Source organism: Populus trichocarpa, chromosome 12, assembly GCF_000002775.5.
Source record: "Populus trichocarpa isolate Nisqually-1 chromosome 12, P.trichocarpa_v4.1, whole genome shotgun sequence".
In the NCBI taxonomy this organism is placed as follows: domain Eukaryota; kingdom Viridiplantae; phylum Streptophyta; class Magnoliopsida; order Malpighiales; family Salicaceae; genus Populus; species Populus trichocarpa.
The window spans coordinates 11,877,713-11,905,605 of NC_037296.2; the positions used below are offsets into that span (position 1 = coordinate 11,877,713).

General features: G+C 34.2%; 3 protein-coding genes and 1 pseudogene across 11 annotated transcripts; 1 reads left to right on the forward strand and 3 right to left on the reverse strand.

Moving 5' to 3' along the window:
* Positions 1–1,162: 1,162 nt before the first annotated feature.
* On the reverse strand, positions 1,163–3,082 carry LOC7454532 (uncharacterized). The gene is made up of 2 exons (XM_024582050.2): positions 2,003–3,082; positions 1,163–1,597 (listed from the first exon to the last, which is right to left on the reverse strand). Exon 1 carries the CDS (start codon positions 3,029–3,031, stop codon positions 2,069–2,071), a length of 963 nt encoding a protein of 320 aa, XP_024437818.2. The 5' UTR covers positions 3,032–3,082; the 3' UTR covers positions 1,163–1,597; positions 2,003–2,068.
* An 11,255-nt stretch (positions 3,083–14,337) lies between these two features.
* Positions 14,338–16,641, reverse strand: LOC18103804 (malate synthase, glyoxysomal-like; annotated as a pseudogene).
* A 444-nt stretch (positions 16,642–17,085) lies between these two features.
* LOC7484460 (cyclin-dependent kinase G1) lies at positions 17,086–22,123 on the forward strand. Of its 8 annotated transcripts, none has more exons than XR_008057004.1 (8): positions 17,141–19,050; positions 19,165–19,300; positions 19,405–19,493; positions 19,599–19,710; positions 19,813–19,919; positions 20,057–20,451; positions 21,075–21,698; positions 21,799–22,123. XR_008057004.1 is itself a non-coding variant. In XM_024582499.2 (6 exons), the coding sequence occupies exons 1-6, from the start codon at positions 17,597–17,599 to the stop codon at positions 20,217–20,219; spliced, it is 2,061 nt and encodes a 686-aa protein (XP_024438267.2). In that variant the 5' UTR covers positions 17,141–17,596; the 3' UTR covers positions 20,220–20,498. The 8 variants fall into 8 exon arrangements, 1 of the variants encoding a protein (XP_024438267.2); XR_002977083.2 differs by having other exon boundaries at positions 21,075–21,180; positions 21,260–22,123; XR_002977085.2 differs by having other exon boundaries at positions 21,075–21,180; positions 21,310–22,123.
* Positions 22,124–23,353: 1,230 nt separating this feature from the next.
* Positions 23,354–27,364, reverse strand: LOC7484461 (uncharacterized). Of its 2 annotated transcripts, XM_052446112.1 has the most exons (5): positions 26,935–27,082; positions 26,750–26,822; positions 25,347–25,778; positions 24,640–24,946; positions 23,354–23,866 (listed from the first exon to the last, which is right to left on the reverse strand). In XM_052446112.1, the coding sequence occupies exons 2-5, from the start codon at positions 26,786–26,788 to the stop codon at positions 23,724–23,726; spliced, it is 921 nt and encodes a 306-aa protein (XP_052302072.1). In that variant the 5' UTR covers positions 26,789–26,822; positions 26,935–27,082; the 3' UTR covers positions 23,354–23,723. The 2 variants fall into 2 exon arrangements, with proteins under 2 accessions (XP_052302072.1, XP_002318706.4); XM_002318670.4 differs by having other exon boundaries at positions 26,750–27,364.
* Positions 27,365–27,893: the final 529 nt, after the last annotated feature.

The following is a 27,893-nucleotide window of genomic DNA, read 5'->3' on the forward strand; positions in this document are numbered from 1 at the left end:
CTCAATTAAGAATATAAATTTCAAACCAATTTAATGTTGAATGATAAAATCTGTAAAAACAAATATCAATTTAAAAAATCACCAAAGTAAAAAAAAATAACAATTAAAAGAATGAAAATCAAATTTTATAGTAAAAAAAAGTGAAGGAGGATTAAATCACAAAAAAAAATTCATTTATAAAAAATAATTAAAATAAAATAAATAGCAATCAAAAGAATAATGATCAAATTTGATAAATAAAAAAAATTTAAGAGATGATGAAATTAAAAAGATAATCAATTTTATAAGTTATTATAAATAAAACAAATAATAATCAAGAGAACAATGACTAAATCTAAAGGTAAAACAAATTGAATGGCTGCTTTTAGAACTTGAAGTGCAAGCGTGAAAATTAAGGGGGAGAGATTAAATAAGGTGAGAGAAAAGAAAAGGTAGCTGATGTCAAATTGAAGTTCTATTGACCACACGTGCTGTCTAAGAATGAAGGGGTCATCAAAAAGATTTGAACATCGCCTTTTAAAGGGGCGTGTGATTGTCGGGCAACCCTTGTTGTGCCATTCGAATAGCGCGACACCCACCACGCGTTGAGACGTGCAATGCACTTGCTAATTAGTTTTTTTAAAATATTATTTATATCTATATAACCTGAATGAAAAATATAAAAATGCTTTTGGGTATCTAATTCATTTTACCGTGCTTGAAATATTAAGAATATATAAAACACCCTTGAACATCAGTCTTAAATGTTCTGATTTCAAGGATAATATAATTATTTTACCGTGCATCATTAATGTGAAAAGACCAATTTATCCCTCATCAATACAGTAATGAGCAATAGATCCTTATGAAAAAGAACATATTACTCAAATAATAAGTTATTTGGTTTATATTAAAAAAGAGTAAAATAATCATTTTGGTATAGATCATTATAATAGTTTCCCACGTCATTTAGATTTTCTTATAATCATTTAGATGTTCTTATAATTTGATATTGTGGTGGATATTATTATTTTTTTTAAAAAATATCATTTAATTAACCAAATAGCTTTTGTCTTTTAAAACCTAGGTTTTGTACAAACTAAATAGCCTACTTTTTATTAATAAAAACTTATTTTTTATTTATTTTACATTCAAAAATCTATCTTAGAACAATTTAAATGTATAAATTTTTTAAAATCACAACTACAATTACTTTTCTTAAACTTAAATTAACCTTTTAAAATCACAACGGCAAAAACCACTCAATACCAGCACATTAAAGGATAAATTCCAAAATTTCAAATTATTCCCCCGGGTGGACGTGGAGCCCTGTATCCCAGCTCATGTCCTCACCCTTGTCTCCGAGCATCATCTTTTTTCTTCTTTCCGCCCTGTACGAACATCCCCACTCTCTCTCTCTCTCCTCTTGAAAAAGACCACGCCACCCTGGCATCCTCCACCATCATCATCTCTCTCTCTCTAGCTTACTTTTTTACGTCCAAACTATCTCCTATCATACACATGTTAAACAAACGTACGGGAAACCCAATCAAAAGCCGTGCAAGCACCACCTCAAACGCTAGCCCACTTCCAAGCAACTCCCCCGCCTTCTCCCGCTCTGCTACCATGGGAGATCGTAATATACGACAGGCGACAAAGATTTAAACAAGCACAAGAGAATAATTAATGAAATGATTTAAATTAATCTTTTATTACATGAAGCTCTGCTTTCAAAAATGTCTTCCCGACAAATTATACTTGAAGAGCGAACATAAAACACCCAAAGCAAGTAAAGAGAGATATGACATGATAGGAACATGGGGGAACAGTAAAAAGTTCTAAAAAAAGCAAACACTAGGTAAGCTGGACCAACCAAGAATATCCACAATTTTAAGGTTATAATCACCATCATCATCATCATGTCCATGCATGTTAAAGCATCGTTTTAAGGTAATTAACAAAACTAATACATCTACTTAATTAGGTCATAAGATATTGATAATGATAATAATAATATAAACACCTGCACAATCCAACGTAATCACAAGATAGGCGCCAGCTTAGTTTTCTTTGATTTAATTTCTCTTCTTTACCGGCCCAAACAAAGAGCAGTCTTGACGTCCAATCTCCATGCAAAACAACCACTGTCCATTCTCCACACATCACACGGCACCGTAACGATTGAAATCTTCTCCTTCCCATTAACCCTACACGTGTCGTGCTTCTGGTACTGCACCTTAACCCTGCATGTGAAAGCCTTATGACCTGCTATGGTGACCTTCATCGGCACTTTCTCCTTCATCGCCAACCACACAAACACCTGATGATCTCCTCCCTCCCCTTGGCCCACCATCTTCCTATAAGCCTCATTTTCCCACGTCACCCTCCCATAACCGTCAGATATAAACCCTGGGCACGTGTCCTTCTCCATATTAATCTTCTTCTCATCATCTGTACGCCCTAAACCATCCAAATCCACCCACGTGTCAGTTACGCATTCAACTGTAACACACGATCCCACTATATTCACCACTCGTGGCATCACAACCGTCTGATCCGCTGACACACCAAAGCCGACCGTGTTCTGATGGCCAGCTTGATCTTTCACTTTGCCATCAAAACTAAGCCATTTACTTTTTACTGGCTTCGGCGAAACGGAACCCGGAAACACTTCAGTCTTGAGTTCTTTCGTCCCGAAATCTTTCCGATCAGGTGTTTCCGGCAAAAGAGGCAGAGTTACGACAGAATCGACCACCGCCTTATTCTCTTCACCTAAAACCTTTCGTTTTCTATTACCACCACTATTACACTTCTTGCTATTCGTACCCTTGCTGGTATTATTGTACTTTCTCTTGCCTCTTCCAGACCTAGGGCTGACGTCACTCATTTCTGGCGATGACCCACCACCTGAAACAGATGAACCAGAGGTGGCCGTGGCTGGTTTAGGCGCTATTGGCCTGAACCTTAACATGATTCGGTCCACCTTTGACATGCCGTTCTCTCCTCCAACACTTGAATATCTTGCAATACAACACCCTCCTCTACTATCCATCTCTCTCTCTCTCTCCCCTCGCTTTGTTTATCTTAAATGGAGGTACCGAATGCAAGGTGGTGTCGTGGTGGTATTTTATAGGGACTGTGGACACGCATGAAGGAGGAAGACACGTGTGAAGACAGTGAGTTTAACAGCACAGGAAGGGGATTGGTTGGGATTATCAACGTGGCGTTTGTAGGGGTTTCTTTGGGCCCCACTGAATTGGGCCCAGCTTATTATCAAATCAGAAGGCGAGAAGTTTCATGCTCAAGAGCTAAAATAGGGACACGTAAGTTTATTGGGTCTTGTGCATGGACGGGTAAGGTTAAATTTTTTGACCTTAATAAAGTTATTCTAGGAGCAATAGTTTTTTTAGTTGGAGATAGAGAACTCGTGGACCAATGGAGTTTCGATAGAAATGAAAGAGGGAGCGAGACAAGTTTCTATAAATAGTAGGGGAAGATCTTGCCAGGTGCACGGCGGATGTAGACCAGGATCTTGCTGTCGTCTTAGAGAGAGAGAGAGGGAGGGAGAGAGAGAGAATCTACAAATTATAGTTTTAATGATTGACCCGCAGCTGGGCCTTGCGTTGAGCTGATAACTTTAACATAGATAAAAAATAAATTTTTTTATTGGAATTGTTCATCATAGAAAAATGTAAATTTGATATACTCAAATTTTTTATTAATTTCTTTTATTTGAATACCCAGTTATTTTATCCATTTGAGTTATTTTAATTTTGTTACCGTGCTATCTAATATGTTAAATGATAGCATGTTCGTTATTCAATTTTGCTACTGGGTTTAGATTGAAAAAAAAAGAAAATCTTTTTCAGTACCTATGTTTTTATTAGATTTTAAGAGCATCAGTTTTAAAAATTTGAATACATTAACTTTTATTAACAAAACCTATTTTGCATGGAAAAGTATTGTCTAAATAGACGTGATTTATTGTGGATTATAATAGTAAAATTATATTTTTACCCCTAAGAAAAAAATCATTTGAACTAACCTCTAGGGGTAGATTGGTATTTTTATAGGGTTGATCATGTCATTTTGCAATTGTTAAGGGGCATATTTGTCATTTCATAAAATTTTTATACAATAAAATTATTTTAGTATCCTGAAAAGCGAAGCTTACCTTAACTTAACTTAACTATTCGTAGGGGCATTCTTGGTTTTTTACTTTGTTTAAAACACTGCAATAACTCTGTCACCTTTGAAATGAAAATTCTCAAAGCATCTTTGTGGAGATGAATTTGTCATTTTATAATGGTTTTTTTATCAATAGCTATTTGGTTGTGGGGTGATGTTGTCTTTTGACACTTAGAAAAATACGAAAAGTTGTTGACACTTGTTGTGCACCCGTCAACACATCAGCCACTCCATCGTCTTCGTGTGGCAAGTGTGTCTGATTGCTGTGGTGTAAAAATTGTTTCGTCATGTCATTTGATGCGTCTCGATGTTCTCTTCGTTTCTGGGTGGCCCATGTATGAAAATAATATCTGGTTTGACGCCAATTTGATTTTCTTTTTTCCCTTCATTTCTCTCTCATCTGAATCAATTTTCACGTTGTCTATGGAATATATCACAACAACCCTTAAACTTCTTTTCTTTTTAGATTCAATCTCTGTTTTATTTCAAAAAATCACTTCAAATTGGAAAGTTTTTTAATTTTATATTTCTTAAGTTTGTCATCTCTCAAATTTAATCCCTACTCTTTTGAATTTTTTTTGGAATGACCAATAGATTTTATTTGTTTCTTGCAATTTCATCCTCATTCTTTTTTTATTTTCATGTTTGGTCCGATTTCTTTTATTGCTATTTTTTTTCTTCTAATTCTGTCATTCAAAATTAAATTGGTTAAGGATTGAGTTTCTTGCTTTAGCCCAACTCTGGGATTTCATAGGTTGTGATTTTAAAAGATTAACCTTAGTTTGCTTGGTTTTTTCATGTTATTAAATTGGGGTTTATATATATATATATATATATATATATATATATATATATATATATATATATAAAAGAGAGAGAGAGAGAGAGAGAGAGAGAGAGAGAGAGAGAGAGAGAGAGAGAGAGAGAGAGAGAGAGAGAGAGAGATTTGCCCGAGTTTCAAATTTCTTTCACTTATTTGGAAATCCTAGCGTTACCTTAACTTCTGTTCTTTTTAAGGTTGAAAAATTTGTCTCGGCGTTGCGCATACCATTGATATAGGCTTACTCAATTCATTTTTCGTTGTTCCGTTTTATTTTATTTTTCACCTTTTCCTTTCAATATTTGGTTTGTATTAATTGGGCCTTCTATTTTGTTTCGATGTGGGTTCCATAATTTTATCATTGTTTCATATCCACGTTGCGAGTTTCGTAGGGCAATCATGGTCGGTCTGAGTTAATCCAGTGTGTTATCGTTTCAATACCCTTTAAAAAAATATATCGTGCAATGTGTCATCATTTATATATTCGAAAAGTGTTTTGGCCAATATGAATTAAATTTTTAACTTTCTAACATATTTATATATTTTTAGGTTAAAAAAATAATTCTACACGCGGCGAGCATGAGCAAGGAACTAGTTTTTTCTATAATTGTCCTCTTCATGTTAGGTTAGGGAAATGAAAAGAAAAAAGTAACGGCATGTCATTATATCTCCCATTAATTATAACAAGAAAGAGTGGGCCTCGATCACAAAAATTAGAATGAATTAACATGAAGGAAATGAGAAAGTATTATAATTTTTTTAATCAAAAGAATTTTTTTTACAAGTTAATATACATTCATGGGACTTTCTCATTATGGTAGTCAAGAGATCCAGGCCGATTCAATTTTTCCCCCCTCTTTTTTTTTCTTAATAAATGTTATAGACAATTTGACCTTTTAAAATAATTTCTTATCTCCAACAAGGAATTTGAAAAAACTTCGTATTGGATTTGGGCTTTTCATTATTGTGTTTTGAGCTTAAAGTGTTTGGATTTGAATGTAGCCTTTATTCTTGGACTTGATTTCCCCTACAAAACAAATCCCATATAAGAATGAGAGATCATTCGATGCTTAAGTTAGTGAAATGTATAAGAGAAATAATGTATAAGAGAGTATAAAAGGTGAGAGACTATATTTGTGAATGTTGTATTATGTCTAAACTTAATGAATGCTTAAGAGATAATGTATGAAATAGTAAAAAAATGGTTGTGTTCTGTTTGAACTCATTGAATGAATAAGAAAAAAATAAAAAAAGGAAGAGAGTGTATTTGTGAAGTTTGTGTTCGATCTAAACTTATTGAATGAATTTGTGTTGAATAACTTGTTTACCTAGTGACCCGAGATATTTATAAATATTTTTCATGATAGCTTACTTTACGGAGAGTGATTTAATAATCAAGAATAATTATTTTTTTTCCAGATAATTTAAAAAGAGTGAGTTATTGGTAGTTGTATCGGATTATATCATTGGTGAGAAGCTTGACGCTTAAGGGTAATTGTTGTGAAAGATATATTGGCGATCTTTGAGGAGAGACGTCAAGAGGTTGGTGGGAGAATTTTGTGATTGAATGTCATTGATTTTTTCTTGTTGAAAATTTTGTGATGTTGCCATGCGTAACTTAATTAGAACTTCAATATGTCTTCAACGTCTTAAATTGAAAATTTTGTGATTTTTTTTAATCTTGATTTATGCATCGTTAATCTTTTTTACTCTCTCATGCGTGCCTACTTGTTTCCATTGTGATTTATGTGATCATCGTATAGTCTCCTATTTACAGGATAGCGTACGTGGAAGTGGCTTCCATAACCCACCGATTAATTATTCAATTTAAAGTTTTCACTTCATCAATCAATAAACGACAACAACCAAATCCTAGCCAAAGTCGTTTGTATATATAATAGTAATACAAATTAAAATGTTTGGGAAAATGACTTGTTTCTACTGATAGAGAGATGTTGCCACGTCACTGCCCATTTTATTAATTCTTATCTCTAGAAGCAGTCATGTGCAAGTGAAAGTTCCAAAGGAGTGGCCGTACCGTGAGGTTCATACGAGGAAAAACAAAACCCTAAATTTTAGACTCCATTTGTTCTTAAAATATTTTCTTCCATTTTTCATTATAAATCAAAGACTAAATTAAATCAACAAAAAATATATTAGAATAAAGTTATGTATAATAATAATAATAATAAGATTAAAAAATATCGATTTTTTGTCTTTGTAAACTCTCGTAAATTTACCATTTTTTACCTATTGCTTCACCGTTTCATGATATCTAAATTATTACAAGAACACCAACCACTAATTCATTCCTTCAATTGTTGTCAAAGAATCTAGTACCTAGAAATTAGAATCCAAGACAAGAGGAAGGCGAGATGTCATCTCCAATAGCTTCTGAACTAACTTCCTGTAAATCTCAAATCACGTGTAATATCAATGGTCATCATTAGTGTCCTTTTGTTTCTGTATTTTAAATATTTTTTTAAAATATATTTCTTTATGATTTTAATTTATTGATGTTAAAAATAAATTTTAAAAAATAAAAAAATATTATTTTAATACATTCTCAAATAAAAAACACTTTAAAAAATAATCTTTACTACATTCACTCGTCTAATTTCTTGTCCAGCCATTGAAGTCAAAATACATAAACATCAAAATTAATCGATCCATCCCACATATCCCATGATCTAGGAGTGTTCTTCACCTTCTTTTGATGCGAGGGTGAGACCTAGCTAGCTAGCCGCTTCCAACATCGTAATCAGTACATATTGATCATGGAGCTGGATTTCCTTTTCAGAAGGCAATGTCCACCAATAGCATTCAGCCAGGTCATGTCAATCAGTGCTCTTCCCAGTTCCCAGAAAATGTAAAATACAAGGCAATTTTCTTCTCCAGCACCACGTGTCCATGCAAGCACTTGATCTCTTCAAGACTTGAAAAGAACTAAAACCATCCTTGCCAGCCTGCCCGACGACATTTTTTAGGTTGTTGCCCTCTTTGAAAACGGAAGGCGCAAGGAGACAGCCACTAGTTTATTCAATATTTCCGGCACCGCAGATTTCCAGTGGACCCCTAGAAATACCGGAACAATTGTAGCCATCGAGATCGCGATATAACATCCGGTCAAATAATTGTTTGGCATTTTTAAAGATATTGAAATACTTTTTATTTATTTTATTTTTAACATTTCCTCATCCAAATTATTACACAAATATTTAAATAAAATATTACCATGATGTCTACAAACACAATAATAGAATTAAAAGTACAGTAAACTTGTTTATTTTTGTATTTTAAAAGTGTTTTTAAAAAAAATTTAATTTTTATTTTATTTTTTTAGTATTTTTAAATCATTTTAATATATTAACATCAAAAATAATTTTTAAAAATTAAAAATATTATTTTAATATATTTTTAAATAAAAAATATTTTAAAAAATAACATCAATCAAATTTCATATACACGCCCAGCTATCCAAAAATTGACATCCCCAAATCGCGCGGTCTAGATTCGTGAAAAGAAATGTAATAATTGATGGCACAGCATTATTGGTATGGTTGCCTCGTTCCGAGTAATGAGATCTTCATTCTCATGGAATGATTAGTGTCTCAATTGTCACATAAATGTAGCAATGCAACATCAGTATTGTTAGAGTATGATTAGTGTCTCAATTCTCATGGAATGATTACAGTATGTTTGACAGTGTGGTAGGGATTGCTTTTTAAATAATTTTTCGTGCCAAAATACATGCCAATAATATATTTTTTATTTTTTTAAAATTATTTTTGATATCAGCACATCAAAACGATAAAAAATATACAAATCATATTAAATTTTAGTAAAAAAAAAAATTAAATTTTTTGAGAATGCGGTTTGCACCGCGTTCCCAAACGGTTTCTTATATCCCTTGGTCCCCGAATTTTTTATTATAAAAATAACTAAGTTAAAGTATACAAAAAATAGTATAGATCCAATATAATCATGTTTTTTAATATCGTTATTATACATTATCATTATTTTTATTAGTGGTTGTTTATCCATATTTTAAAATATAATTTTTTTGTAAATTAATTAATTTAAATAAGAATTGTCTCGAAATTTTATAAAAATTTAATAATTCAAGATTATAAAGATAAAATAGGGTGATATGACAAGAAAAAGAAATGGGATTTGATTGGCTAATACTCCTAGTGGCATTTTAATTAAAGGGGAAGAGATTTCATTAGATTTCAGGCAGGCAAGATCATCTATATTATTTATCTGTTCTTTTACAATTTCTACCGGTATAATATAGGTCACCTTTCGTAAAGGGTATGCCCTAGCCAAAGCCAGGACAAATGCATAAGAGTCCCTTAACCTTTTTTTTTTTTTTAATCTTTTATTCGTATGGCAAAGAATCAAGAGGTATTGATTTAGGCCGAAAGTCAAATCAATGGGAACATAGTGTTTTCCACCATTTTCTGCTTCCTTTCACAATCTTCTATAAGCTGTATAATATCTAGGTTTCTTCCTTTCCTTTTTTTTTTACCCCTTTTTTTTCTGAAAAAACATCTCATTAAAAAAAATTTATAAAATGCTCAGTCTCTTTTACTATGAATTAGAAGAATGATATAACTGTTTTGCCCTTTCAAAGAAACCTACAACCTTGTTGTCGGGGATAATAAAGTCTTTTCCGTAGGGTTCGTTAGTCATTAGTAGATTGATCAAGGGTAAATCAATCTTTTTAACTTTTTGAAGTATAATGAAATGACTAGATTATTTTTTAAAGCAAAATTTTTCATTTTTTTGAGTATAATAAAATAATTTGATTACCTTTAAAAGCAATAGGTTTTGAATTGACATCTAAGAACTTTTTTGTATTTTTTTATCATGATTTTTTTAAATTATAATCAAGTTGATTAAGAGGCAATTTGCTATTTTAAAAAATATCAAATATCATTTTAAAATTAAAAGTAGATGGCTTGTGCAACGCATGTATTATTCTGGTGATGCATGAGGCGTCACTCGACGGCCTAACACTGCTTTTCTATGATGATGTTGGAAAGGTTTCGACTCACTGTTCTTGATGTTCAGGCGTGTGTATACAGAGATCCAATAGTTGGGCTTCATAAGATTTTTTTTTCTTTCCCTTACCTCGGGTTTTGTGCTCAACCTTTCAAAAATTATATGTATTATATCAGTTTGTATTTGTATCAATTTTGATCATCGTTCTTTTGATTGTTATTTGTTCTGTTTTTAATTCTTTTTGAAGTTGATTTTATTTTTCAATTTCATCCCTCAACATTAAATTTAATTTAATTTTTATATCAAATTCGATCCTCATTTTTTTAATCGTTATTTTTTTATTTTTTTAATTTATTATATTTTTAATTTCATCCCTCGTTATCTTATTTTTTATTTAATTTTTAAACTGAATTTAGTCTTTATTCTTTTATTGCCATTTTTCTTTTTTAATTTGTTTTGTTTTTTAATTTCATCCCTCATTATTATATTTCATTTAATTTAAATAAAAAAAATTAATTTTTATTTTTTAATTGCTATTTATTTATTAATTTTAAATGATTGAGAATTTTCTTTCTGATTTTTTCATGTTTATCTTATATGTGATAATTCTAATCTTATCACTTGTGTGCTCCGCTACTTTCAACATGAAACTCCCAGTGAGGTCATAAATAGCTGTTGAAGAGTCCATAAATCTTCCATCGAGCTTCCTTTGCAAGTGTTCTAGCTATCCAATTTCAATCATCTACGTCATTTAACAAATAACTCTCCTGAAAAAAACCTCAGATTTTCGAGAGATTTTCAACGTCTTCATCATTATCCATGGAAAAACAGACATCAATCGTGTGGCATGTCCCTCAATCCCTTGTTGATTAAAGAAAACAAAGCACAAAAGCACTGCTTTCGTCGATTATTTTATCTTCTTCTTCCAATATTTAGCTTCAAGGTTGGGCCTCCGAGCATGTGCCTCCAATGGGATTTGACCACATCAAGTGCCATTCGAGTATTTTCAAAGCTGATCCCCTTTCTCACGCTTCAAATAAATTAATTTTAGATTAGCTTGTATATACAGGGTTTCTGCCACGTGTATCTAAAGCTGCTAAGCCCTAATAAGTCTAGACAGATTAGGTTCAGGCAACTTTCCCAATCCAAGAAAGGATTCGAAATCTAGAACAACGCTCGAGGCAACGAAAGCGAAATATAACTCCTCTTTGGAGTATCTTCTTATTTGGATGCCATAATGAGCGAGACTTACCTTTGGATTGGACCCATTAATTAATGTATCTTCTCATTCTTTATCTTTGTATCATTTAAAACGAGTCTTGAGTCCTCTGCCTCAATCAGACCGAGCTCTACCTTTTTTTTTTTTTTTTTTTATTAATTTGATATAGTTTTATTTACTGTTCAGAAATAATATTTATTATTTATGAGTAGTGTTTGCTATGCAAAACTTATTTAGAACAAGTCTCGAGTCCTCAAACTTGATTAAATCGAGCTCCTCTCTCTCCCTCTTTTCTCTTCTCCTTGGCTTAATATGACCGGACTATCTTATTTCATCTTGTTTTACTATTTATAATATATTTTTTTGTATGTATATTTTTCTAAATATTTTAAAGATATTTGTCTATATATTCTCGGATTTAAAAAAAAAAAAGAGTCTAAATACTTACATGTATATTTCTCTATAATACAAATAACATAAAATAAAGAACACACATCTTTTCTTCATATATAAAAAAAACTCTATTTTTTTATTTTAAATATTTAACAAATCGTTACTTTAAAAAAATTCAAATAATAACTCAAATAATAACTTAAGATTAAAAGTTTTTATCCCTAAACTTGTTTTACAAATTCCAAAGCTCATCATCCATGGAAAATTAATAATTTTCTTATAAAATTTTTCAACCACTCGATAACAACAGCATGAAAGAATAAGAAGGTGCAAGACTGAGATATTTTTTTTATTGTAGCAAATTAGATCGTTCGTTCAGATTTATTAGACCCATAAACTTGTATCCATCACTGTGACATGGGTTCATCTTAGCAAGTGATAGTTATTATTTTATTTTATTTTATTAATATGAATGTTTATGTACCTCGACTGGTCTCACGGGTCCTGAAGTTAATAACTATGTAAATCTCCTGTGATTTTGAGATTTGTAAAACTCAAACTGGTGATTTTTAAAAAGCAAACATAAAACTTGATTAATTGAGCTACACTATTTATGATTTAAAAATAATTTTATTTCAAGATTAAGGAGATGGCTAGAAAATAAATTTTCATAAACATGAAACCTAAGTTTGGGTATGGAAATGATTGTTGGTTCGGCCATCAACACGTGGGTCGTCCATACAAAAACACATGTCATCAAACAATTGATTGGCTTATTGTGATCCTTTTCAAAATCACATGTGATGAAGACTTTTCAACTTATCCTTTCAGGACACACCCACATGGCAATCATCAAGGACAAAGGAGACGGGTCAAAATTTTGCCATCTCGTGAAGTCCAAATAACCAGTAGTGTATATGAAATAAATACGAATAAAAAAACTTCCAAAAAATAAAATTAATTTAATGTAACAATCTCAATTAGGCAAAAAGAGCCGTTTAAATCATTCATCCATGGCATGGTCAAGCTATGATGAAAACCTAAAGTTTAAATTCCCCAATTCATAAGAGCCTGAAGAAAAATTACAATTACAAAATGTATTAAAAGTGTTAGACATTTTACTATAAGAATTCATGGTAACCATGGTTTTTTTTTTTTTTTCTAATTTCAAACCCAAACTTTATTTTTTCATTTGCAACCTTTAATTGTCTAAACTAATTTATTAAAATTTGCTAAGAAACTAAAAACTTTAACAAAAAAGGATCAAATTGTAAAACAATAAGAAATCTAATGGTCAATCTCAAAATTTCTAGAAAAAATTCTATTTAGTCCGCCTACTTTTTTTTCTTACTCTTCAGTCGTCCCTTTAGTTTTTACAATTTTAATCTTGATTCAATTTTTTTTCCTTAACATTTAAATCTCTGAGTTTGAGATAAGAGATAAAAAGTCATCTAAAAACAATGAAAGTGAGAGAAATTTAATGAATGATCATTTTTCAGTAATGAAACTTACTATTTCTAGGCCAAATAAACCTACCCTAGATTGTCTAGCCACAATTATGATGGATGAATTCTAGGTAGACAAGCTACATATCTTCTACCTCTTTTTTTTTTTTAAAAAAAAGGTGAACGACTTGAGGAAAAAAGTACGAGGAGGCCCGGTCACGTGGACCTCGGTTGGCACACCCATATGCATACTTTTTTTTTTCAATCTTATCTTTCGATGTTGGGTTTTTTTTTACTAATTCTTTATCTCTGTAAAATATTTATAGAAAATCTTGTTAACATAAAATATTTTATAATTAATTTTTAAATTTAATTAATTTATTAAAAAATATTTTAAACTTATAAAATTTTATAAAATATTTTTATAGACAATAATCTAGTCACAATATCATAAAAAATCTCAATAACCACTACACCACCACCAGCATGATCTTTGTTGCCCCAGAACCATCACCATCAAATATTATACTACCACCACCATATTTTTCACATCATTGCTTATTAAAAACTATTTCCATATAAAATGTTTGCAATGTATTTTTCTTATATTAAAGTCACAAATCTCAAAAAATATACATATTATTAAAGATTATAACTATACCTCACTAATTGTTACCACTATGAACGCTCATTGAATAATAATATATTTAATATGCACGAGGATGCATAGATTATAATTTCTTCTTTATATCTAAGATTATATAACAAATAATTACATATTCTTATTTAACTATATTTTATAAATCACATTAAAATTAATAAGATTGTTTTGCACACAAAGTGCAATACATTACTTTTTTTATGTTAGAAATAATTGTGAAAGTGAATTTGAATACGGTCAGAATTGGGCCGAAACAAGCAAATTTCAATAAAATCTGGTGGGCAATTTTTTCAAATAATTCAAGCCCAAACGACGCCCTTGTTCCCAAGCATTCCGTTGGCGGCCTTTTTCTTCATTTCAATTTGTCTTCAAAAGTTAATTATAACTTAGTCTCTGATTTAGCAAAAATAATTAATTAATCTTTATTATTTCATAAATTCTTATTTAATCCTTATGTTTTCACATTTTTTAAAGTTAATTTATTTATTTTTAAAAAATAGAAAAGGTAAAAGAGAAGAAGTAAACAGGATGGAAAATTCAAGAAAAAAAGAAAACATTTAAAAAAACAAAATAATGTTAACTTAAACATGATAATTTACAAGCCGATCATAATCTTCGACTTACACACTTGAACAGAGAATAAAATTAAGAACATGTAAAGTGTATAACTTGAACTGAAACAGATAGGAAATGACCGATCCCAGGAAATGAAAAACAGGCGATGAACCTCATGATTTAGAGGCTAGATGATCCCATAGGGTGATGGATGACGATATTAGTATAAGCATTCAGGGTAAGAAAATCATCTGGTGCTGGTGCAGTGCGTTGGCCTGTGAAAATCCTGCAAGCCTCCCTGTACATTCCCTTTTTGAACTTCTCTTTCCCAACTTCCCTATCAATCCTAGCCATTTCCTCTTCCACCACTTTCCCGAACTGATCATTGTTCACTTTCACTCCGAGGTCGTCTCCGTCTAGTTCCACTCTAAATTTAAGCCATTGCCAGTTCTGAACTCTGCTGATTTCTGCGGTTGCAGCATCTTCCATGAGGTTGTAAAGAGGGACCGAGCCAGTTCCAGTTAGCCATGCTGCTAAGTGCTGGATTCCTACGCGGGTGTTAAGGCGGAGACCTTCCAGTGAACGAGACCCTCCTGGCCTCTGCAAGAGATCTTCCTCAGTTATGGTGGATGCATCTTCACGCTTCATGGAGTGAATTTGGTTTGGTGTGTTTCCCATATTGTTTGAGAAGACTTCCATGCAAGCTGGGATAAGTTCAGGGTGGGCTGCCCATGTTCCATCATATCATGCTCGAACCTCTCTTAGCTTGTCCTTTCGCACAAGTTCTAGTGCCACATTGTTCGCCCCAGTATCGTATCTGATTGGAATCTGAGCTGCCTGTTTAAGAATCAAGAGATTACACATGGATATAAAATTTTAAGTACAAAATTTCTTAAGAGTTGCTGTTGGCAAAGATAAATATGTTTTGAATGATGCAAGAGATCAAGTGGAACATACCATGCCACCCATGGCGTGCACGCCGCCCCTATGGCATGTCCAGATGAAGAGATCAGAGTAGCTCTTCATAAAGTGCTGAGTCATGCCAACTTGAACCCTGTGTGGTAGCAGGCGATCTGGGTGAGCCTGGAATGTCTTGACATAGCTGAAGATGTAATCCCATCTTCCACAATTCAAGCCAACAGAGTGATCCCTTAGCTCGTAGAGGATTTCATTTATTTGGAAGACAGCTGGAAGTGTTTCGATCAGGACAGTGGCCCTGATGCTTCCCCTTTCAATTCCAGCCATCTTCTCCGCTTTCTCAAACACACAGTTCCATATCTTAGCCTCCCTGCCAATAATTTAGATCATAAATAAATGTTTAGTTCAACGTGAAATAACGTGATCGCCATTAGTAATAATATAGCTTCATCAATCGTTGTTCTAAAGCAACATTGCGTAAGGGTTCCTCCAACAAGTGATGACTATGATTGAGGTAAGAGGATAAATTGAAGCTGAAATAATGTTTTGAATTAATTGATGCTTTCTGTGAACTTTCAAAAGGGTTTCGATTTATTCTCAAAATTAAGTGCTGAAAAAACTTCTAAGTTATGATTGCTTGACAGTTTAGCTGCTTTATTATGTCAGATAAAAGATTACCTTGAATGCTCCATCTTTGGGAGATAAAAGAAAGGCCCAAATCCTGCACCCCGAGTCCGACGGAATGCAGCATGGTTGTGGTAGAAGTAAAGGCCAAAGTCCACAAGGCAACCAGTTGCAGGTTCTCCATCAATGAGAATGTGTGCCTCAGGCAGATGCCAACTTCTTGGGCGAACATGTCCAATCACCTTCCCTGATGTACCTTGTAGCTGGATCAAACCCTGGTAAAGCCCCGTCATTGTACCTCCTTTTGGCTTCCTTGCGACACTCCATTGCATACTTGATGCGGTTCCTAAACTCTCTCTGCAGATCAAAAACAAATTGCAAAGCATCCTAGGTAAGGATCTTTGCAAATTCCCCATCATATCTGCCCCTAATTTCAACCCCTTCTGGAGCATCATAGCCAAACTTCTTCACATGGGGCGGTGCATAGTAATTTCCACAAGTTGCAAGTCCCATTACTCTCTCCTGTTTTTCTAGCAACGCTACTCTTCTTTCTCGTTAGTTTTGGCTTTATGCGAGCAAGATTAATCAAACGTGAATAAAATGAAGGATGTGAGGATTGATTATGGTGTTTGTGCCTACCTCGGGAGGTGCAAATTGCTAGAGGAGATGGTGGTGGGATGGAGGCGTAATACAAGCTGAGAAATTGCTGTAATGGCAGGCAGGCATTTGGGCCGATTGGAGGGGATGAACAGAGAGTTCACTAGTTTTAAGCCCAGGAAAACGGATCGAGAAGCTCTGTAAGCCAGCCCCTTCTCTGGGCACAGCAAGCCCGGTGACGTTCTTGAAAGCTAAAGATTTGTAATTAATGACATTTATATAAAGAATGAGTTACTACAACATTAAATCTTATTCTTCATTTATAAAAATGCATAATAATTTTTTTCCCTACAATTACCAAATTTTTATTTATTTAAAATATATTCTAATACACAAAATCCGTCAAATTAATTTTTTAAAATAATAAAAATGTTTCTATAAGAAACTCAAAAATACAAAGTAATATATAAAAAATTATCTTTTAATTTTATTAACAAGATAGAGTCAAAAATAAAATTCTATGATAAGTTTTTATTTAATTACCTCTAGTGGTTCACAATAATAAAATGACAAAAGAAGGGGGGGCATTAGAAATGTAAATATAAAATATTGCAAGGGTCTAAAACATAAAAAAGAAAAAGGAAAGAGACAAGAATCTCCACCGCCCAGGAGTCCACAGAAAAAACGAGTAGCAGCCGACTCAGAAACTATCTATATAAATTATTCCAATTACTGGCGGAGGTCAAACCAGAACACCGCACATAATTGCGTAAACGCGCTTTGGATTCTCTCTCCTCTTTTTTTCCAACTGTTTCTTCGATTCCGATCAACGTTGATTTTGTCTCCGTCTCTCTATATCTCCGGTAAGATCTTTGATTACCCGTGTTTTCTCAAGGAGAGACACCGTCAAAACCAGAAAAACAAAAGAAAAATAATCACGATCTGGGGTTTCGATTTTTTTTCCAATCAATTTCATTTTTTTTTCCAATTAATCGTATACGGTATTTTCCATGTATTTGTTTGATTGCTGAATAGATTTGAAGTACCTAGGTTTTGTTTTGTTTTTTTTAAAGAAAAACAGGAAATTGAATTGAATTAGGGTTTGTGTTTGGGTATCTGGAAAAAGTTGTTTTGTTTGTTTCCTTGTGAATTTTGATTGAGAAGAGTTGTGTGTTGTGGTTGTTGATAATATGGCGGCAGGGCGGCTCGATGTGTCCAGGAGGCGGGGTGGTGGTGGTTATTTTGATGAGGTGAAGCGGGGTGGTGATCGTGGTTTGGTACGGAAAAATGGGTATCATAGTTCAACGATTGTGCCTAGTTTTGATTTTAGACGAAGTGGGTTTAGTTGTAGAGATGAAGAACGACAGTCAGGGGAGCCGTGGCAATTTAATGCCTTCTGTTCCTCGAAGTATGAGGAAGGTGAGATACCAGCAAATGAAGATGGGGTTCAATTGCCCGCAGAGAAGAAAAGGAAGTTTTCTCCTATTGTATGGGATGTTGAGGAGAAAAAAGCGAAGATTTCTTCAAAGAATAGAGTTGTTCAGGGGAGTAGTACTCGGGATTTAAATGTTGTTTCAGACGAGGATGTTGTGAAAAGTCCTGTCAAAGGAGGATTGGAGCTTGTGGTGGACAAGGATTGTGTGGATGGAGGATCAGCTGATGGTATTGGATCTGAGTATCCAGCGCCTTTGTCTCCTTCATTGCATCCAAAGAAAGATGGGGGTTATGACCAAGAGCAGGGACAAGTGGAGGAGGAAGAGCTTCCTGAAGCACGGAATATAGCCATGTCCCGGTGGGCTTCTGATGATGATTCTCCAAGGGATACCACTTTGATTGATGATAAAGGAATGCATGGAGAAATGGTGTACAGGACAGATTTGATTAATAGAGAAGGGTTCCAGAGAGAAGTCTCAGATAGAGATGGATCAAGTTCATCTCTATCGGATGAAAGAGGTTACAGTGGCAGCTCTGCTTCGGAATATGAATTGCAAAATGATGTCATGGACATTGATGATATTAGGGATGAAAATGCCAGTGATAATGAGATGGAGCAAGCCGCTGGTGAAGAGCCCACAGTTACTAACCAAAGGGGGTTTAATATGCTAGAGGGTTGTAGAAGTGTGTTCGAGTATGAAAGACTCAATGAAATCAATGAAGGAACCTATGGTAAAGTGTACAAAGCCAGGGATAAGAAGACTGGAGAATTTGTGGCTTTGAAGAAAGTGAAGATGAATGTCGGAAGAGACAAATACTTGGAAGAGTATGGTTTCCCCTTGACATCTTTGAGGGAGATTAACATTCTTATGTCTTTTGATCACCCTTCAATTGTGAGAGTTAAAGAAGTTGTGATGGGGGACCTTGATAGTGTCTTCATGGTGATGGAGTACATGGAACATGATCTCAAGGGGCTGATGCAAGCGATGAAGCAGCCTTTCAGTACAAGTGAAGTCAAATGCTTAATGCTACAGCTTTTGGAAGGTGTCAAATATCTTCATGATAATTGGGTGCTTCACAGGGATTTGAAGACATCAAACCTTCTTTTCAATAACCAGGGAGAGTTGAAAGTATGTGATTTTGGGATGTCACGCCAGTATGGTAGCCCATTGAAGCCATATACCTCTCTGGTGGTTACTTTGTGGTACAGGTAAGTTGCACTTTACATGCTTAATTTATTTTGTGTTTTGAAGTTCTCTTGTAATTTTCTGGACTGGGATAACTAGAAGTTTTAAGCTTATCTAGTGTTACTTTTACATTGCAGGGCACCAGAACTTCTTCTTGGAGCAAAGAAATACTCTACAGCAGTTGATATGTGGTCAGTGGGTTGCATAATGGCTGAAATGTTGACCAAGGAACCCCTATTCACAGGGAAAGGTGAAATTGATCAGCTTGACAAGGTACTAATCAACTTCTGCTCTGGTACTTTACTCATTTGATTTTATTTTTTGTAAGATTTATTTTCCATAGTTCTTTTCTGATTTGAAAAAAAAAATGATTGCAGATCTTCAAAACTCTTGGCACACCAAACGAGACTATTTGGCCTGGGTTATCAAAATTGCCAGGGGCAAAAGCAAATTTTGTTCAGCAACCGTAAGTATCTGTTTGGTCTACCTTGTCTGTTATTATTTTTTTCCCCTTAAAAATATCTGAATGCTGTTGGCCTGCACACCTTATAGATACTGCTTTCTTTTTCAGGTATAATCAATTACGGAAGAAGTTTCCTTTCACACCTTTCACAGGATCTCCAGTTCTCTCTGACTCAGGATTTGACTTGCTAAACAGACTCCTAACTTATGAGCCAGATAAGGTAATTGTAGTGCATATGTTCCAAGTTGGTTTTTGTTACTGCCCCATGGTTTTTAAAATATATGATTATTATACTAATTGGTGTTGCTTATTGCTAATGCAGCGAATAACAGCAGACGACGCTCTTAATCATCCCTGGTTTAATGAGGTCCCACTATCAAAATCAAAAGAATTCATGCCTACTTTCCCTCCTCAGTATGCAAAGAACAGGTAGCTGATAGACTGGATGACAAGAAGCAGTACACAACTGAGAAAAATTTCGTGAACCTCTTACCTTTTCTTCACTATTTCCCAGAACAGGGCTTCTTGTTGTGTGCCTTTTTCTCAACTTGTACTCTGACTCTTAGGCCTAATCAAAGAACAATGAAGTGTCTAGATTCCAGGAGCATTGGTGAAGGAAGGCAGTACCAGGTGTTATCTGGCACATATTGGTGGATATCATCCTTTGGGATTTACATCCTTTTTTGTAATGATCCTGCAGTCCTTGACCCGCAAGGTCCTGAGTATTGACCTTTTTCTTTGTCTTCCATTGTTTCTGTTCTCTTTTAATCAGCTTGAGTTCAGAATGAGTGTAAATATCTCTCAACTCAGTTATAAATGATTAGATTTATTCATACATATCTTTTCATTTAGTGCTAAACTGTTATTCAATCTATTTTCTTGTATATTCAAACTTTGCTTGCTAGAGAGAACTGATGTAAGGCAATGGATTGGGGCGCTGATATTTCTGGTCACTTGTAAGGTACTGAACCTCCTATTTGTTTGATGATTATGTAATCTGGTTTTATATTTTTGCTTGTTTTGATCCAGATTAAAATTTCCCCCGACATTCGGTTGATTCTACTTTCACGTTGACTCTTTTTATGCTCTCACAAAAGCCAAGACTGTATTTGATATCGTTGCCTTCATTTATTATTCATAGTCAGCTTTCTGCTTTTTAAATTCAGCACATGAAAGCCTGTCCTATTTTACGCTTTTGTGGTTCAGCTTGTCAATGCATTTTCTATCAAGCTCAAGAAGAAGAAAAGTAATGTTAAGCTGCTATAGCATTTTGTTAGGCTCTCATTATTCAATGTAAAAAACATATCTGAGAACCTGTTAAGTTTGTTTGGAAAGTGCTCTTTATAGTGTTAAATCAGGTGCACCTTTTGAGATAATTCTGATGTATATTTGCGAACAAATGATGCATAACTTACATATACGTCCCTGCTTCGCTGATGTGTCATTAGCCTCTGTTGGTTTTTCATGGGTCCACAAGTTCTTTTGGACCTCTGTCAACACGTTTAAAGATTTTTCATTTTTCATTTTTCATTTATATATGTTAGTTCTTTTGATTCTGATCCCTGTAAATTTCCGAGTTACCAGCTTCCTTCAATGATGGCTGCTATAGAATTTGCAACTACTCAGCTACCGTGTTTCTCAAGTTCTTTTGGTTGGATGTTCAGCCGGTATGTGAATAGAATGTGGAAAGGTTAACCCCCTTGCTCTTTTTTTCTACTCCATCCTCGCTTGTTAGTCTGTTCTGGCTGACTTGTATTTCTTGATCCTAGATCATTTTGTACACGCATCCTTTTCTTTGCAAAAATGTGCTCCCGTGCAGGTTTGGAGGAATATCCCCAGCTCCCTCCATACCCACCTGTTCATGCGCGTGGGAGTAGAAGGGGTTTAATGTTGCAGAACATAAAAAGAATTGCACATGCATTTACCTCCCATGTGCTCTGCTTTCCCACTCTACTTCACAAATTCTTGGATTCTTGTCTCTCGATTCTTTGGGCTTTTGAGTTCCAGCAGCGTTTAATATCGAGAAGACTGCCAAACGTGTTGTGGCCTAATGTTTGAGGAAGCAAGCAATATGTGAATGCCCAATTGTTCATTTGGACGTTTCAGTTCAATCTTCTCTGTTTCTTTACCAGGAATAATGTTCTGATCATTTTGTGATGAACACAGCTCAAAAATACTTTGAAATCAATGACATTTATTAATACAGAGGTATTTTTCTCCCGAAACATATGCTTCTTCTGACTTTGAAACACGAGCTTATTTTGCTTCACTTGAACACCAACATGGGGCATGGTTTTGCTTTCGACAGAACAAACATCACAGAAGTGCAGTAGCACCATTTGTCAATGAGTATTCTTGTTCGCGGAGCCATTAAGTAGAGGAGCGATAATCCTGAATGCTCAATGATGTCAAAACTCCTCTTAAGCTCGTTACCTGCGGAGGCCGTATGTAGGGGGAGCGATAAATCTCCAGTCCTGAATGTTCATTCACCTGTTATGCTTTATCAATGGACGAGGGAGTTGTAAAATCGATGTCCCATGTAAATCAGCCATTTATATGGACTGAAGATGTTATGTTATAAAAACTTAGATGATCTTAAATGAGAAATGGGGCCAAAAATTTATATGAACCGATATAGATTTGTTGAGCTAAATCGTTCACTTTTGGAGGCGCTTAGAACTAGGAAATTTTACACTGGAAATCAGGCATCAAGTTGTTTGTCAACTTCAGCAAGCGACCTAATGTTTATACATGGCTGCTAACATGGCAACAATACATCCATCCCAAACATCAAAATATATCTGAATCTAGAAAATATCAATGATCCGACCCTCTTCTCAAATCAGATGGCTCTATTCTTACAAAAAGAACAAGCGACTTCATCTCTAAAACGAAGAAAGTGCTAGTAAGGAAGAATTGGCTCGAGAGTCCCAAGTAAATGATAGTTCCGATAGACCAACGGTTCATTTTCTGATTATCATCTTTGATTGTGTGGTGCAGGCAGCTAAAGAATTTTTATACTTTTGTAGTTAGCATAGATGTCTTATTAGAAGAACGAATCTGAAAAAGGTTATCTATATATTATTATGAGCATTCAATCCAGAGCGTAGAGGGGGAAAACCACTGTTTTCTTTATTTTTAATTAACATCTCCATCCTCTGCATGTTAGCCTGTTCAGTTCCCCCATGTCTTTCTTGTTTGCATATAATTTGTTCAGGCATCGTTTTCTGCTACATTCTCGGGGTTTCCCGAAGAGGAAAAAGGGTTGCCGAACATGAACATGAATTGCACTTATAATTGCCTGGTTTCAGCAATTCACTTCATAAATTCTTTGACTGTTGTTTTTCTCAGTTCCTGTTCAACTTACAGCAGTGTGGATGAAGATCAGTACGCTATCTAAGAAAAAACAAATCGGGGGGTAAGGTGTTACTATTGTCTACTGAACAAGCAACATGTGCAAACGTAATTGTTAAGCTTGTATGTTCCAGTTCAATGTCCTCAACTCTTTTTCTACCGAAAATAATGTTACGTGCCCCTATGATACGTTCAAAATTACTGATATTTGTCCAGACAACTATTTTTCTCAGGAATCATGCTCCATACACATGACTGAAACACTTGGCTATGTTACATCACTTGACACTTGGAACCAGATTTTGCTTTTAACAAAATCCAGTTAACATCATCTAGAAGAGCAACCCCATTCATCATCCATTTATAGGGTATTCTATATATTTCCTGCGGAGACGGTAAATAAGAGCAACAATTCTCCAATCCCAATTGTACAATAATCGAGACAAACACCTTGTAGAGCTGCACAGATGGATCAGAAGTAAAATAAAAGTGCAATGTAAATCAGGCGAGAAAAAAACTGGCTATGATCTTACAATGTTATCATATCATTTGTGATAATCCTGTTCAACTGGAGCAACAAATGAGGAATTTGACTGGGATTTATAGCTGACTGATATCATAAAGAGTTCTTTCGGGGAAAAATAAGGTGCTTGGAACAGAGAAAATTGAAACCTATAAAACAGCATTCAATCTCATTTGTCAACTTTAGTATGCAACCTGATGTTAGAACAAGGTTGCTAACATAGAAATACATCTAAAACAATTACACAAACAACGTATCAGAATCTAGAAAGTACTAATTATGCTGCCCATTGACTCCAGCAAAAAATTGGGTGGAATATGCGAGTTTTATGGGGTATGCTGTGTGAAAAAAAAAATTTACGAATGATAGATGGTTATGGTCTTCCCAAGTACAAAAAGAACCAGCGACATCTCCAAAAAGAAGATAGTGATGATGAGTGTCCGGTCAATTGTCCATCCAAAAACACTAAACCCACCAGGATTGGACTGCAAATACGTCACTGCAAAAGAAAAGGGGGGGTTCAGTTAACTTCACGGTTATTCCAAGGAAGAAATGAAAAGAGCCACAGAAATTGAATGACTTATAGTTTTATTAGATTGATATTCATTTATCTGCTTTTGATATGCCAGATCTTGATTATATGATGCAACCAAGGAGCTAAACTTTTTTCCTCTTTTTGGTAGTTGCCAGAGATGTTTGTTAGAAGAATGAATCTGTTCAAGCTATATAAATAGTTGCATAAGAATCAAAATCATCATTAACTTAAAAGGGTTGTCTCTTGAATGGTCCTATTTGGGAAAACAAAGGTTTGCCACCACATCGGCACCTATTTATTTAACTGCAGAATTGAATGCTATCCCCACTATTCCTGTTTACTATCAGTTCAAGTAGCATCCAAAAGTATAGGCCATGGGAGCCTTTCGTGTTGTGAGAAAAGAAAAAAACACTGCTGGCCTCAGGGAAAGTCTGAAATTTGTTAGGGGTTTAGAGACCAGGGTGTCAAAAGGGTTCTGTGCGGTTGATAAAAATTGATTACTACTAGTTCAAGTAGCATCATAGCAAGAGATTCTTTGCTTGTACATGCGATGGAAGTCTCTATCATGATGAGTCTAGCAGCTACATGCAGCAAGCCTAGGATGAGTGGATCCCCACCACTTAGGATTAGGACGAACTGATTAGTTACTAATATGAAACGTATTTTCATTTGCAGCTACAGTGAAAAAGAGATGACAATTTGAGTGCACAAAACTGATTGTTGATTTAGATACATACCAAAAGCTTGTCTCTTGTGATATGTTGACATATATGAAGCCAACTGGGTAGTAGTTGGCACTGGCACATAGTCAACTGCCTCCAAATCACTTTCTGAATAATTTATGCGCAATAAATGGCCTGTATTGGCAGCCTCCGAGCTTCCACAATTGCTGCTTATTTCCACTTGAGAAGTGTCATCAGAGGCACATGTAACTATAGAATGCCATTTAGCAGCAACTGATCCAGTGCCTTGTGCTCTATGTGTGATTTTTGCAGCAGCATGCAGGCAAATTATTAAACCAACAAGCTCAACTATAGAAGAGATCTGCAACCATCACAAAATTGCAATTTTATAAAGAAACTCAAGTCTAGAATTGCTATGCAAACACGTGGAGATGCTGGTGTATTGTTCAAATATTTTCAGCTAACTTTGAAAGCTGTGAGTTGTATGGTTTAACAATTTGCATTAGAAGGTCTACCTTTCCTTTTCCATCCAAAGTCTTGTACTTCTTTTGTAACTAATTTCATGAGATATTGCTAAAAGGTGATGATTTTGTAACGAGGGATGTTATCTACATATAATGCTTCAATTTAAAGGTAAAGACACAATTAAGCATAACACAAGTTTCTGCAAGAGGTGGAATTTAGAATTGAACAAGTTGCTCCTTATCAAATCTATGGTAAATTGAGAAGGAAAAAGCAACAGCATATTTTTCTGCACTTACCACAAAATCACCACCATTGATGAAATTGATAATTTCACTATTCCATGTAGTTTGAAATAAAGCCACGACCTGACTCGCTGTCACAACCAAGAGCTCAAGAATGAAAAAAATTCGGAACCTATGGCTTATCTTAGATAGATAATGTGTTAGACGAATGTGTTCCTCAATGTACTGTGAAACATCCATATCCCTTTCTAAGAGCTTCCCGTAATTTTCAAAGTGAATCACTTGAAAATTGCATACTAAATTGAATAAAGCACAGCCTGATAAATAGATAGTGATTGAATAGGTCCATGAGACAATCGAAGCTATCAGTATCGCAACAGATTGCCTCCAAGAATGGTGTGGCACATATATAATGCGAACAGCCTCGCGAACAATCTTCAGGAGGAGGAATGGTATCACCCATACTGCCAACAAGCGGAAGAAACCCTGAATATATAGAGTTTTCAAATCAATGGCTTGACATCTATGAATAAAATATATTACAATCACAACTATACAAAAATTTAATGATTATAACAGAGATATTCTAACAGAGGAAGATTTCTTCACTATTTTCTTACCAGGTTATGCAGGAATCAAAACTTCCACTCAAGTGCATGGCATAATACAGATGATTAAAGAAAAGGCAGTTTTAAGCTCTGTCCATTAAATGGACAACATGATATTCTATTCCACGATACTGATTAATCTGAAATTGTAGGAGAAAACATCCCTCTGTTAATGGACTCGAGTATCTTACTCCACAGCACAATTCTTCAATAGACTATTATTGATAGTTTCTTCGATGGATTTGTTTTTGAAACAGTATCTCCATGCAATCAAACGATCCAAAAGGATATTAATAATAAATAAAACAATAAAAAGAGCAGAAGGGAATGACACAAGTACAAATAAAAGGACAAACATTCAACTTTGGTAAACTAAATTTGACAGCATGACTCTTTTTATTGCATGATTATAATTAATCTGAGATTATAGGAAAAGGGATCCGCTGTTAAGGGAATCATGTATCTGATTGTTAATCTGCAACAGAAAATATTATACTTCAATTTTTTTTTTGCTAATTTCTTATTTGGATTTCTTTTTAAAGCATCATCTCCAAGCAATGGGCAAGGAACCAACTCAAAAAGATAGAAATAATAGATAGATAGATAAATTAACAGACAGCACAGTTTGATTTATTGAATGTCAAAACCTGACCCCATTAAAATCACTGCAACTTCTCTACTGCCTTTAATGCTCAAGCCATGACTAGTAATTGCACACATCAAGTATGAATCTTAACAAATCAACCACAACCAAATCAATTACCACAAATTAACAAAAAAAAATCTTAGCTTTGATCACTTAAAAAACTACAACAGATTTAGAAATTAAAATAAAAAGGTTTTCCTTACATTAATCTTCTTCACATATTCATCACGAAACTGCGCCATATGTCCATGATAGCGGTCCACAAAAAGAAACTTCCTGAACCCATACTTCCTCAAGTTATGTGAAATACAAACAAGAGAAATGGCAGCAACCAGACACTGAAACACCAAAACCTGAATCTCAAAGGTACGAATTTGGTACTTCTTACAGTCAGTAGTGCAGTAAGAGAGATAATGGATCATCACAACAGGAAGAGCAATACCAAGAAGCAAAAAAGAGAGCCATGAGAGAGTGAGACTTATAAAGGATTGTTGACAAAAGCCAAAGACCCTTAAAATGGTTTCTAAATGGTTTAGAGATTTTGAGAGATGGGCTTCATCTTCTTGGTCTTCATATATGAGAGGGACTTGTGTTGTTGATACCAAGTCATCTGTTTGCGAGCAAGGAACTGCCATTTCAGAGAGTGAAAGTGACGTTTTTTTTGGTGGGTTTTCTGATTATAGACAGAGGAAAGTCAGAAACCTTAAATGCGCTAAACTAAACTAGTGGATTTTGGTGAGAAAGAGATGGAGACAGTATCTGTCCGAGTCTGAAAGGAGGTCGTGTTCATCTCTAAAATATTGTGTCGGACTGTATTTTATATGATGTAACCAATCTTTGGAAAATCAAGTGTTAGTTTAGTAATTCAGTGAAATATACCTTTTAATATATATTTTTTATGTAAAATATATTAAATATCAACATATTAAAATATTATTCAATTTAATATATTTTACATACAAAAATATTTAAAAAATCAAATAAAACCACAATACAAAACACGTTGTATTATTTATTATATTTATTGTTTGTTATCGAGATGAAAAGAACAAAGATAGAAAAAATAAAGAGTTTTTTATTTTATTTTTCTGCCTGAAATTATAGAGATTTTATCTAAAATTATTTCAGAAACAAGGATTTCTATGTTTTTTTTTTATTTTTATTTTTGATCTTCATAAAAAAACAAGTAAAAAGGCAAAATCTTGAATCCCACTTTCGGTTGCTTTCAGAAGGAGGAAACTCTCGTTTCTTTTTCTTGATTGAAGAAGGCATTGTAGATTCTGAGACCTGCAAAGTATGACAGACAGACAGATATGGCAAACATTTAAAAGCTAATTCCATATCATT